The 14,507-nt window shown below is 39.7% G+C and overlaps 1 protein-coding gene across 1 annotated transcript; it reads right to left on the reverse strand.

The window, feature by feature from the left end:
- Positions 1-2,881: 2,881 nt before the first annotated feature.
- On the reverse strand, positions 2,882-4,367 carry LOC125779650 (uncharacterized; the record flags this gene model as incomplete). The annotated part of the gene is made up of 1 exon (XM_049460930.1): positions 2,882-4,367. A coding segment is annotated over exon 1 (1,368 nt), but the record flags the coding sequence as incomplete, so codon positions are not given.
- Positions 4,368-14,507: the final 10,140 nt, after the last annotated feature.

Below are 14,507 nucleotides of genomic sequence, written 5' to 3' on the forward strand. Positions count from 1 at the left end.
TCCGTTACCTTTGTTGATTCGGGTAACCTTATGGAAACTTGGAGGTTTATATGTATTATTTTTTTTTATTTATGGACCCACACTTTCCACATGGACATCCGTGTCCTTTTAGTGGAGTCGAACCACACTTGATGAAGGATATTTTTGTGCGGGTCCCTGCTCGGGCACCAATTAATTTTTTATTTTCTTTATTGTTATTTTTTTAAGTAACTTATAACTCTCGCTTATAACTTATGACTCATAATTGCCCTATTTATCTCTTAATTTTAATTCTTATAGTATTATAATGCTGATCAAGCAAAAAGGATGGCTGTGGCATTTCTTGTTGCGTGATCAAGTTCTTCTTGTAATTGTATTCCAATAGATTTTATGATGACTTTGCAAATTGGCTATTGTTGATTTTAATATTCTTTGTTTACGTTAATTCTATTTGTTATGATAGGCGGTTGGCTTGATCAAATGGATGAATGTGGTGTCGACTTACATCACATATGTGTCTACTAGAGATGAATGTGACAGGGGTTTATTTTAGTGGGCTTGGGTTGCATTAACTCGCATATGTATGTTTGATGCTTATGCATTATTTGTTCGGCAATGTATGCAAATATATGTACATATAAGTATATATGAGTGTATGAACATGCAAGTCAATGCGCGCACATGTAATAAGTATATTGATAAGTGATGAAAATATGATTTCAATTTCTGAACACGCACATGCGTATACATACACTCATATGAGCATGTGCAGATACACAAGATAGGATAGAAGATATATGCCTTTTAACATCGTATACTATAGGTTAGGTAAGATGGCTGATCAAAGATCTCACGTAGACTAACAGTTAGTCCTTTGTGATGCCAATGAAAAGGAACTCCCGTGTTCAGACTTAAAGATTGGCGAAACGCTTTGTAGCCAATACAAAGTTACACAGACGCCTAACTTCAACACCCGCCAGTTCGGTGGGGTGTCCAAAGGTATGCGTCCCCAAGTGTCTGAGTCTTGACCTCCCAAAAGCGGGACAGTCAAGCAGGAAGTGCTGGCTTGTTTCTACCGCATCTTCTTCTAAACAGTTTCTGCAGTCGGCATCCGGTAAGATTCCCATTCTTACCGCATGTAGGCCAATAGGACAGTGGCCTGTTAAAAGACCCACTAACAATGAGAGGTTAGCCTTACTGAGGGCCAAGAGTTCATTGGATCTCCGACGATCTATTTTGGGCCAGAAGGCTTTAGCAACCGCACAGGTGCCGGTGCTGGCCCAGCGTTGGACGAGCATCTGCGTGGCCCAACCATCTAGTAGTAGACCACAAGAAGAAACAGGAGCACCGATCCGTTCCCATTCTACCGATAATGATTCTAGGGTACCTTTCCTTGCTAACTCATCAGCTTTGCAATTGCCTGCAATTCCGCTATGGCCCGGTACCCACACCAGTCTAATCACAAAAACTCTAGCTGCTAGAGCTAACGACGTTAGACATTCTTCGACCAACCCTGAACGCACTACGAATGAGTTCAGGGCCAATATAGCCGCCCTACTATCTGAGTGGATAGTCACTTCTCTGAAGGTGGATGCACTCCGTAGCAGCAAATCAGCAAAACCAAATGATCCGGTATGCAATCAAAGTTTGTAAGGATATCCGAGTGACCAGATGCACGTTCCTTTAAGAAACCAGATTCTCTAAGTCTGATAGCCACCTTCGCGGCTATGCATCTACCGGCAATATCTACCGGCGTTATATTCAAAATTGCATTAAGTGCCATGGTTGGGGTAGATCTTAATGCACCACATATGCTAATTAGCGCAGCCCTTTGAACGCTTTCGAGTTTCTTGGCCAGTGTGGTCTTCCCTAAAGCCCTCCACCACATGAAGACACCATAGAACAAGATGGTCTTTACTATGGTGTCATAGAGCCAGAGGACCACTTTCGGTGAGAGACCCCATCTTTTGCCAATAGCTCCTCTGCAGCAGTATAAGGCAATAGCTGCCTTTTTTGCTCTCTCCTCGATATTCGGCTTCCATGAAAGCTTCTTATCCAGTATGAGCCCTTAATATTTCACTGTATCCGCCGGTTGCAGGCGAATACCTCCCGTTTGCGCCAACGGTGCCGCCGGGGTTTTATATTTTCGGCTGAATAAAACCATTTCTGTTTTGTTTGGATTAATGGCGAGTCCACTTCCGACCGCCCACTTTGTTACAACGCTGAGATATCCCTGCGTCAACTCGTATACGGTGCTAAGGAACTTTCCTTTGACCATAAGTGCTACATCGTCTGCGTAGGCAATCACCCGACAGCAGTGATCCTCTAGTTTTTTGAGCAATTCGTCAACGACTAGGATCCATAGAAGAGGAGAGAGAACCCCACCTTGTGGTGTTCCCCTACTCACACTACGCCTCGCGCGCGCGCTGCCCCATTCTGTTTCGATCACTCTGTCACACAGAAGACTGAGAATGAGGCACTTGAGGTTCGATTCAACCCCAAGACCGTCAAGAGCAGTTACTACTGCCTGAGGCAGGACATTGTTGAAAGCTCCCTCGATATCAAGGAAGGTCCCAACAGCGAAGTCCTTGGCTTCAATGGCTTCTTCGAGCCATGACACGATGGTATGCAAGGCAGTGTCCACTGACCTGCCTTTGCGATAGGCATGTTGTGCTTTTGACAAATAGTCTCTCGGAATGCTCTTCCTTATGTGCCAGTCCATCAGTCTCTCCAGAGTCTTTAACAAGAAGGAGGAGAGGCTGATTGGCCTGAAATCCTTGGCCGTGACATGGGAGCCCCTGCCAGCCTTCGGGATGAACGTAACCTTGACTCGTCTCCAGGCCCCCGGGATGTAACCTAATCTGATGCAGTTCGCATAGATAGGTGACAACCAGCTGCATGACACCTTAACAGCCTGTTGCAGCTGCGCTGGTATGATGCCTTCTGGTCCCGGGGACTTGAATGGTTTGAACGAGTTAATCGCCCACGTCAAGTGTCGCTCATCCAGGATGCCGACAAAGGCCGCGCAATCGTCATGCGGCACCCCGAGAGATTCCCTCACAGAGGACATGTTGCTCGGGAAGTGAGCGTCGAGAAGCATTTGAAGTGTTTCTTCGCTACTGAGGGCCCACTTCCCATTTGCGTCCTTGAGATACCCCAGGGACACTGGGGTTTTTGCGAGAATACGCCTGAATCTCGAGGACTCGTGGCAGCCTTCCACTTTTTCACAGAAGCACTTCCACGAGGTCCTCTTGGCCTTCCTTAACTCGGACTTATATATTGAAAGTCCTGCTTTATACAAAGCCCAGTCCTCAGATAACCCACTTCTGCGGGCCCTGTTGAAAAGCCGCCTACAAGACGCCCTGATGTCTGAGAGCTCCTTAGTCCACCATGGAGGTTTCTCTTTGCCCTTCGGCGATCTTAGTGGACAAGACCTCTCCAGTGCATCCTTGCACGCCGAGCTGAAGACTTCAACCCACTCCTCCACCACATCGGTAGTGGCCAACGAGTCCACCGCCGGTGCGCGTGGGAGAGTTTGCCGAAGCCTCCTGCGGTAACCCTCCCAGTCCGTGTTCCGAGGGTTCCTAAAAGATTTCCTAAGCGGACCTTCTCCGGCTAGACTAAACTCGATATACCTGTGATCCGAAAAGGAGTGATCGTCGAGGACCCTCCAGTCCGATATCAGCGGGGCAATCGCTTGTGAGGTTAGGGTGAGGTCGAGAACCTCCTCCCTGCCTGCGGTCACAAAAGTAGGAGAGTTACCTCTATTACAGATGCGAAGATTTTCGCCAATAATGAAATCAAAAAGCGACTCACCTCTACTGTTAGTATCCGAGCTTCCCCAGATCTGATGCCGCGAGTTAGCGTCGGAACCGATGATGACGTCGGTGCCAGTTTTAGATGCCTCGGCTAAGGTCCTCCTCAGCAGTAAGGGAGGTGGCTCCACCACATCATCGTGTGGCATGTATGCGGAGATAAGCCAGAGATCTCCGGTGTCGCACTCCAATTTCGCTGTCACTATGTCAGCGTTGCTGAAATTAGGTAAAAGAAATACCGTTAATTCATTCCTTACCAGCATACAGGCTCTGTTCCTACCTGCATCCTTGGCCGTCAGGAGCCTATGGCTCTTTGTCCTCAATCCAGAGATCCCGTAACCAGTCAGCCACGGTTCCTGGATCAGGACGACATCAGCTCCGTCTTGTCCCAGACGGAGCAAAAGATTGGCGGAAGCCGCCTTCGCATGCTGGAGGTTAATCTGGAGGAATTTCATCCTTCAGACCTTCCTCCAGGAGCGCTATTTCAGCGCTCAAGTCGTGATCGACCCGAACTTCTTCGAACAGTTGTTCGAGGCTGAAGACGGAGTCGCCAATCGACGAACCGCCTCCATTACTCGCCACATCCGATAGATCCGGATCGACCACTTCCACGGCCATTTGACCGTCGGCGCCCTCTGACGCATCAATTATCACGGTCGCTTGACCGTCAGTACCCCCTGTCACATCCACCGCAGCCACCCCAGCTTGGGGGTCATCAGCCCTGGCACCAGATGGAAGTACTTTCAGCACTACCATCTCAAAACCATAGCTTATGGCTCCCTTTGTTTTGCTGAGAGGACCGAATATACATAATATACATATACATAATATTGCTGTGATAAATTTAATTTCTATTAGTAAGAAAAATATTTATTTGTATAGTATACAATGTTAAAGCAAAAAATTAAAAATTTATTCTGTCGAGATTCGAACCTGTGCACAGCTGTGGTAGCATCTTGACTTTCCAAGCGCTTACCACCAACACCACCATTGACACTTAGGTTGCGTTGACTTAAGTATGGTTTGGTTATGCATGTAAGAAACATACGATGGTTCTAATAATTTTGTTTAAGTATAGAAATATGCTTTTGTAGAACATTTGTTTTCGCAAACATACAGACAAATGTGCAAACGACATAATATATGTATGAATGATTGTTTCGCATTTTGCTCCTACGCCGGTCAAATTTCTATACAAAAATTGGCTGAAATGTGTGAGAAAATAAAATGGACAACTAGGGCAAATATTTTTTAAAAAATTTATTGACAATTAAAAATAAATGAAAATACATGTAAATTTACTTAAATTTATTTAAATTTATTGAAATTCCGTTTCGCATTTTTCGGCTTTTTCAAATTAATTAATATAAGTAAAATTCACGACCTAACCCGCACACGTCTTATTGGCGCAAAATTTCCAAATTTATGAAAATTGGAAACCACCAAAACGAAACAATGAAATACATAATTACTTTTGCATGGCAATATGGAAATGCCGACGGCAAATCGCAAAGGCATATATGTATTGCACATAAGTACATACAAGCGATTTCTTGGTTGAAAGCAAAAATTGAAGCATGAGAAATTGAAATGCCGACGACAAAACGAAATTGCTTACATTCGTACATTGCGTATGAATCATGAAAATATCATCTTAATGTTTAGGTAAATCTATATATGAGCCCTTGATTTTGAAAGTGGTATAAGTCAAAAATTTTAAAAATCTCTTTATTAGCTATTACTTATCAAATCTTAATAAAATAACATAGTTTGAAGAGATTAGCAGCATGCCATGCAAATTAACTCTTTAAAATGTGTTTATTTTTTAGTTGTTAACTGAAATACAGATATTGTTCGTTTTGATAGTGGTATAAGTCAGTGTGTTCACAAAGTAATTTTGTCATGTCTTCAGATAGTGGTTCAGGTATGATGAAGTAAAACTTTTAATGTAAAAACCTACTATTTAAAGTTAATTGTAGACATTTTACGGCGAATAAATATAAGTAATGCTCCCAAGAAATGGAAACGAATAAGAATGATATCGTCTTCTGATGAAACAGCTCATAGTATAAACGCGAATTCGGAACCCTTAGAAATGGAAGAAAGCAAAATGAAATCAAGAAAGAGGACACGCAGTCAACAGAATTATGCACAAAATATAAGAAAAATGAAGAGAAATCGTGGAGAGGAATATGAAACAAAAAACTCTAAGCTCGTGAGTGCTAAAGTTTTCGAAAATATAGATTGGCTTTGTTCCAAAAAGTGTTTAAATGGAATCGGATATGAAGACAGGAAAGCTAATTTTGATTATTTTTGGAATTTCGTGTTTCGAAAAACAGAATATGTTTCTGTATGGTTTGATTAGAAAACAATCAATAAAACAAAAACGCCCAGAAATCACAAAGGATATATGAGAAAATGGAGTCTTCAGTTTCATCTATATGTATGTATGAGTTCGGAAGTTTCTGTTTGCAAAACTTTTTTTTTGGATACTTTCAAAATATCTAACGGAAGATTAAGCCGTGCCTTAAATTTTGAAACACCTGGAATGGATGGTCGTGGCAAAATGGCTAGTTCATCTAGAAAAACAGATGAAGAAAAAATTAAAGTAGTACGAGATCATATTCTGAGTTTTCCAGCATGTGAGAGCCATTACACGCGGTCACACTTCAGGTCGAAAGTACCTAAGTGCTGACTTAGATATTCGAAAAATGTATGGGCTATATATGGAAAATGTGATGAAAATAATACATCATGTGTAAAGGAGTGGATTTATAGAAAAATATTTAATACTGAGTTCAACCTAAATTTTCATACTCCTCGTAAAGATACGTGCCAAAAGTGTGATTCGATAAAACTAAAAATTGAAGCATCCAGTAATGAAGACGAGAAGTTGCATCTTATGGAAATTCATGATTCACATCTTAAAAGAGCCGAACAGGCTAGAAAAAGTTTAAGAGATGACATACAAAAAACAAAAGATAACCCGAGTGAAAATTACGGATTTACATTTGACCTACAGAAAGCGCTTCCTTACCCAAAACTTTCTGTTTCGGTAGCTTACTATAAGCGCAACATGTATGTATACAATTTAGGGTTTCATAACTTCCACAATGGAAATGCTAAAATGAATGCATGGGATGAAACAATCGCCTCAAGAGGATCACAGGAAGTTGCGTCCTGCATCTTAAAGCACATTCGGGACATTACCACTCAAAAGCATATAATAGCTTACAGTGATGCTTGCTCAGGACAAAATCGAAACATTAACATAGCTTTAATATGGTTAAAAATTGTTCAGTCATCTGATAATAATGTTGAATCAATTTATCATAAATTTATGGTATCCGGTCATTCTTTTTTGCCAAATGATCGCGATTTTGGTTTGATAGAAACTAAAATTAAAAAATCGAATTATTTATACATCCCTGAGCATTATTATAATTTAATAAAATCATGTAAGATGAGAAACCCATTTTCGGTAGTACAAATGAATCAAAAAGATTTTATTTCTACAATACATCTAAAAGAATCAACGAGTAATAGAAAGAAAGACATCAATGGAGAAGCTGTGCCTTGGTTAAAAATACAATGGATCAGATTTCTAAAAAATGCCCCATATAAGATGTTTTATAAAACTTCCTTGGATGACAACTCCGAATTCAAAGTACTAGACCTCTCACCTAAAAAAGGCAGACCTAGAATATACGGAAATATTGATTTACTTCCATTATACACAACTATTAGACCAATAACAAAAGAAAAACGTAAAGATATGATGGATCTACTACCCTATATTCCCCCAATTTTTCACAAACACTTTATTTCCCTAAATATTAATGAATAATTTACTTAGCCACAATGAAATGAGTTTGAATAAAATGTTAATTACTAATAAAATTGTTTCGTTGGTGGCATAAGTCATTTATAAAGTCATGCAGTTAATTTTGAAAGTGGTACAAGTCATTTAAACCTTTCAAAACCACATTTTCTTTTAAAAACGGCTATAAATTTCATAATCATAATAAATACTTGTTTGTTGGGACCACTTTACTGTCGAAAAATCATAATCCATAATGCAAGAATATTTTTTAATCCTTTAAAATGCAAAACTCTAAATATCTCGAAACAAAAAAAATATGACTTACACCACTTTCAAAATCATGGGCACAAAAGTGATGTTAGTTACAACGATTATAACTCGAGAACGCCTGGACCGATTTCGGCGATTACCACCAATTCGAACAGGTCTCCGCTCAAACAAGAAGAATACTTAAGAAAATTCTGGAAAATTTTCCGAAAAAAATATGAAGAAAATAAAGCTACATATGCATCTATATATATAAAAATGAAATGGTGTATAGTTGTAACGCTAAAACTCGAAAACGGCTGAACCAAATGAACTACTTCCTTTGGGGGATTTGTTTGTTATTACTACGCGCAGGTCATGTCTTAAAATCAGAATAAAATATTAAGGGGGCGTGGCACCTCCCATACAAATTGAATTTTTCAAGTCGAATATCTTCAAAAGTGTTTAAGGTAGGAACATGAAAATTGGTACAGAGCTACAGGATAACAACACCACTCTCACCTATAAAACCGGGGGCTATCGAATAAGGGGGCGTGGTACCTCCCATACAAACTAAATTTTTTAAGCAGAATATCTGTGAAAGGGTTCAAGGTAGGGACCTGAAAATTGGTATAGACCTATATGGTATCAAAAGCCTTCTTACACATAAAAGAAGAGATAATCGGAAAAGGGGGCGTGGCACCTCCCATACCAACTGAACTTTTCAAGGTGAAGATCTTCAAAAGTGTTTAAGGTATGAACATGAAAATTGGTATAGAGCTATAGGAAACAACACCATTCTCACCCATAAAGCTTGGCGTTATCGAAAAAGGGGACGTGGTACCTCCCTTACAATCTTTAATTATTTTGGTTGTTAATCCACCATATAACGGGTGATTTTTTTGAGGTTAGGATTTTCATGCATTAGTATTTGACAGATCACGTGGGATTTCAGACATGGTGTCAAAGAGAAAGATGCTCAGTATGCTTTGACATTTCATCATGAATAGACTTACTAACGAGCAACGCTTGCAAATCATTGAATTTTATTACCAAAATCAGTGTTCGGTTCGAAAATTTTTTATCGACAAATTTTGTTCAGCGATGAGGCTCATTTCTGGTTGAATGGCTACGTAAATAAGCAAAATTGCCGCATTTGGGGTGAAGAGCAACCAGAAGCCGTTCAAGAACTGCCCATGCATCTCGAAAAATGCACTGTTTGGTGTGGTTTGTACGCTGGTGGAATCATTGGACCGTATTTTTTCAAAGATGCTGTTGGACGCAACGTTACGGTGAATGGCGATCGCTATCGTTCGATGCTAACAAACTTTTTGTTGCCAAAAATGGAAGAACTGAACTTGGTTGACATGTGGTTTCAACAAGATGGCGCTACATGCCACACAGCTCGCGATTCTATGGCCATTTTGAGGGAAAACTTCGGACAACAATTCATCTCAAGAAATGGACCCGTAAGTTGGCCACCAAGATCATGCGATTTAACGCCTTTAGACTATTTTTTGTGGGGCTACGTCAAGTCTAAAGTCTACAGAAATAAGCCAGCAACTATTCCAGCTTTGGAAGACAACATTTCCGAAGAAATTCGGGCTATTCCGGCCGAAATGCTCGAAAAAGTTGCCCAAAATTGGACTTTCCGAATGGACCACCTAAGACGCAGCCGCGGTCAACATTTAAATGAAATTATCTTCAAAAAGTAAATGTCATGAACCAATCTAACGTTTCAAATAAAGAACCGATGAGATTTTGCAAATTTTATGCGATTTTTTTTTTTTAAAAGTTATCAAGCTCTTAAAAAATCACCCTTTATTTATCTCATTTTCCACCTAGCACGACATTTTGGTTGTTCTTGCTGCAGCGGTTATATGGTAATTTTGGTTGTGTTACGTGCTATTTTTGGTTTATGGAAATGGCAGTTTTATGAAACAAACACAAATTAAATTAAACGTCAATTTTGCTTTGCAATCGAACACGCAAAATTTAGAGGGCAATAAAAATGCGCCTTGCTTTACTGATATATTGATATATTTTGTTTTAAAAAGTAAGTTATTTAGTGAAAGTGATTTAGCGTGTTGGCGAATACCGATTTATGTACATTGGAATTTATCATTCAATTGATCTGCTTCCTTAGTTTAATTCATTCATTTTTGAAGTTTTCAAAGGTAAGTTATTGGTCCCTAAAACCTTATATGAACTTTATGCAAATGAATGATCATTTCCAATTAGATATTTGTTACGATGTCAAGAATCAGTACGTATGGTAACACTTCTCGGAGTTCCCAGGCCGCAAGGAGAACACGAAATAGCAGAGCACGTCAAAGGGAAAGTGTTATTGAGAGGGTATCACCACGAAATAGACTGCTGGAGAGTAGCACGCACCAGTTAGAAGATGTCAACCAAACATACAATCAGCAAGAACGATTGAGAAGAAGGGAAGTTCACAAATAGCAACAACGATCGAGAAGAAGGGAAGTTCGTGCTCGCCAAAGTGATGAAGTAAGATCACAACATGCGATTATTCGACGACAACAGCGGCAACATCTTTCTTTTGTGAACTTTGAACGGGCAGGTTTTCGATATGATCCAAACACTCAATATAGCGCATCTGTTCAAATCGGTCAGATGTCAGAATTTAAAAATGAACCGTTGCCAGAATTGCTTCCACCACCACAGCCATTGTTCCAGCTGCTTTACGGTGAATCTCCTCACTCGAGCCATTTCTTAAAGCACACTAAAATGTACAACGATTGTTTTCAAATGACGTCGTTTGGCGGTGAAATTGTAAATGAACAAAACTACAATCCAACGTTTATGGTATTTTTGCCAAACAATATTCGACAGAAACTACAGAGCTTTTCTCCAATTATACACGTTCATGGGCAAATGTTTCATCTCGCTGGATCGCTGTTGCCGCATCCAGATCAAGAACACAAATATCTCCAAATTTACTTTCTGGGAGATTAACATGATGAAGTAAATCGGCGTTGTGCTATCTTCAATACAACGAAAAGAGAAATAATCGAACAATTGCAGCAAATGTTATACGAACACAATGGCCTCATTAAACTGTTTACGATTTCGTTGGAACGTATGCCAACAGATGATCATAGTATAATCATACAAGCGGACAAAAGACCAACAGGGACACATGAAAGACAATATAATGCACCTACAGTTAGCGAAATATCAGTTGTTGTTGTTGGAGAAAATTTGCAGTCGCGTGATATTGTTATCAAACGTAGAAATCTAAACGCACTAAAACGGATAAGTGAGACACATCGGTCTTACGACGCAATGCAATATCCGCTCATGTTCTGCCGTAGAGAAGACGGATATCACTTAGGATATAAGATGATAAATCCGGTGAATGGTTAGTAAAAAAAAATTTTTGTTTGCTACTTCATACAGGTAATTTAAACTTTTAGGTGTCGAGACAATTAAAAAAGTCAGTTCAATGAAGTTTTACGCATATCGAATGATGATTCGCCAAAACTATGACGACCATTTACTGAGATATGGACGGTTATTTCAACAGTATGCAGTTGATATGTATGTTAAAGTTGAGACAGAACGACTTAATTACATGCAATACAATCAGTCGAAGCGATCTGAAGAGTATATTCACTTAAGAGATGCAATGAATGGTGATGCGGATATTACAGATTTTGGTCGACTCTATATTTTGCCATCGACATACATTGGCAGTCCTAGACACATGCATGAGTACTCCCAGGATGCGATGACTTACGTGCGCAATTATGGACGGCCGGATTTGTTTGTTATATTTACTTGCAATCCAAAATGGCCAGACATTACGAATCTATTGCATCCCGGTCAATCACCAAGCGATCGCCACGATGTTACAGCACGCGTGTTTAAACAAAAACTCAGATGTTTGATGGACTTTATTACGAAACAACGTGTATATGGCACTGTTCGATGCTGGATGTACTCATTGGAGTGGCAGAAGAGAGGTTTGCCCCACGCACACATTCTTCTTTGGATGGTGGAGAAAATTACACCTGACCAAATTGATGACATCATTTCCGCCGAAATTCGTGATGTTGAAATAGATCCAGAGTTGCACGAAGTGGTGATGGCCAATATGGTTCATGGGCCATGCGGAGAACACGATCCATCTTCGGTTTGTATGTCGGACAGTAAATGCAAAAAACGCTGTCCCCGTGCTTTTATTTCGGAAACTCAAACTGGAAACGACGGATACCCTCTCCATCGGCGTCGCTCACCCGCTGACAATGGCAGAACATTCATCACTCAATTGAAAGGAAAGAATTTCGTGGTTGATAACACATGGATCGTTCCATATTCGCCAATTTTGTCTAAGGCATTCAAAACACATATAAATGTTGAGTATTGCAGTTCAATAAAATCAATTAAGTATGTTTGCAAATATGTCACCAAAGGAAGCGATATGGCGGTTATTGGCGTTGAACGAGATGAATTTAGCAAATTTCAAATGGGCAGATATGTGAACTGCAATGAAGCAATCTGGAGAATATTTTCATTTGCAATTCATGAACGCCATCCTACTGTTGTGCATCTGTCAGCTCATTTGGAAATACCACCAGCAACCACTTTAACAAGTTTTTTTGCAACTTGCGCCAGTGATCCGTTCGCGAGAACATTGCTTTACTCGGAGATGCCTCGGTATTATACATGGAATGCATCGTCTTTCCCCCGGCGCAACATAACCCTGGCGGTTCATTTTTAAATTTGACTGCATTGCAATATTGACAAACTACTGACATCTGACCGATTTGAACAGATGCGATATATTGAATGTTTGGATCATATCGAAAACCTGCCCGTTCAATGTTCACAAAAGAAAGATTTGTAAAAATTTTGTTAAAGTATACACAATGAAATTAGGAAAAATCGTTCATATTCTATTAAAACCAATAACGGTGTAATTTTTGAAATGAAAAAAAAAAAATCTATTTTGGGCAGAACGAAGTTTGCCGGGTCAGCTAGTATCTATATAAATAAAAATGAATCGCCAAAATGTATGTACGCTCATAACTTTCATACGACTGAGCCAAATTTGATAATTCTTTTTTTAAAATGTTCATTGAGGTTCAGAGATGGTTTCTGCGGAGAAAAAAATTCGATTGATTGCCGGAAAACAACTAAAAACAGCCCTTTTCTTTTTCTCATACAAACGAATGAATGTTTGTTCGTTAGTAACGCAAAGAGAACGGCTGAACCAATATTGATGAAATTTTAAGAGGATGTTCGTCGTAGATCGGGAAAGGTTTAGAAATAAAGAACCTGTATGTCTTTCATGAGGAAAAGTCGGAAAATTGAATAATTCCAAAAAGTTAATTTTTTCCATAAAAATGTTTTTATTCATTTTTTTTTTGTTTTGTTTTTCAATTATTTAAATCTTTCGAATTTGGCGTTTGCTTCAAAAATTTTTGAAAATTATTCAGAGAAAGTGTTATGTGTTTTTCACACAAAGTGATCAATTACAGATTGAAAATTGTCACGATGCCCTGAAGAGGTCGCGCTAATATCGGTCGGCGTTCTTTTTGGCATCAACATACATTAGCAGCCCAAGGCACATGAACGAGTACTCCCAGGATGCGATAACATACGTGCGATATTGTGGGTCGCGATCAATCAGAAATCGGTCGCCATGATGTCACAGCAAGACTTTTCAAACAACAGCTTCGATGGACATTATCTTGAATCAACGCATATATGGTGCTGTTAGATGCTAGATGTACTCTGTTGAATGGCAAAGGAGAGGTTTGCCGCACGCACACATTCTTCTTTGGATGGTGGAAGGTGGTTACACCAGATCAAATTGTTGAAATCATTCAAGAATGCGGCAATTCCTGATGCAAAGAAAGATCCAGTATTATACGAAGTGATGAAAACCAATAAGGTTCATGAACCGTGCGGACACCACAACCTCACTTCGGTTTGTATGTCTGTCAATAAATACACGAAACAGTATCCACGTACTTTTCTTTCGGAAACACAAACTAGAAATTATGGATATCCACTCTATCGGCGTCGCTCATCAGACGACAATGGCAGAACATTTAGCATTCAATTTAGAGGCATGAGTGTCGAAGTTGACAACATATGGATCGTACCATATTCGCCACTGTTGTCTAATTCAAATTCAAAAGTCATGTCAATGTTGAGTATTGCAGTTTGGTGTAATCGATAAAACACGTTTGTAAGTACGTCACCAAAAGAAGCAACAAGGCGATTATTGGTCTTGAACGATACGATCGATACGTGAACTGCACTAAAGCGCTTTGTAGGATATTTACTTTTGCAATTCATGAACATTTTCCGATTGTTGTGCGTCTCGCAGTTAATTTGGAGAATGGCCAAAGAGTGTATTTCAACCCAGAGAATACAGTATAGCCAGTGGAAACATCGCCAGCAACAAAATTAACATTGACGAGTTTTTTCTCAACTTTCGTCAGCAATGCGTTCGTGAGAACATTGCTCTATTCGAAAATACCTTGATATTATACATGGAATGCATCGTCGAATAGTTACGCAGAAAGCAAGGCCAACCAGTAGATTGACATCCAGGTGTCTTATCAACTAATGCATTTGGACGAATTTACACAATCCACCCGAAAAAC

The sequence above is a fragment of the Bactrocera dorsalis genome, chromosome 6, assembly GCF_023373825.1.
Source record: "Bactrocera dorsalis isolate Fly_Bdor chromosome 6, ASM2337382v1, whole genome shotgun sequence".
In the NCBI taxonomy this organism is placed as follows: Eukaryota; Metazoa; Arthropoda; class Insecta; order Diptera; family Tephritidae; genus Bactrocera; species Bactrocera dorsalis.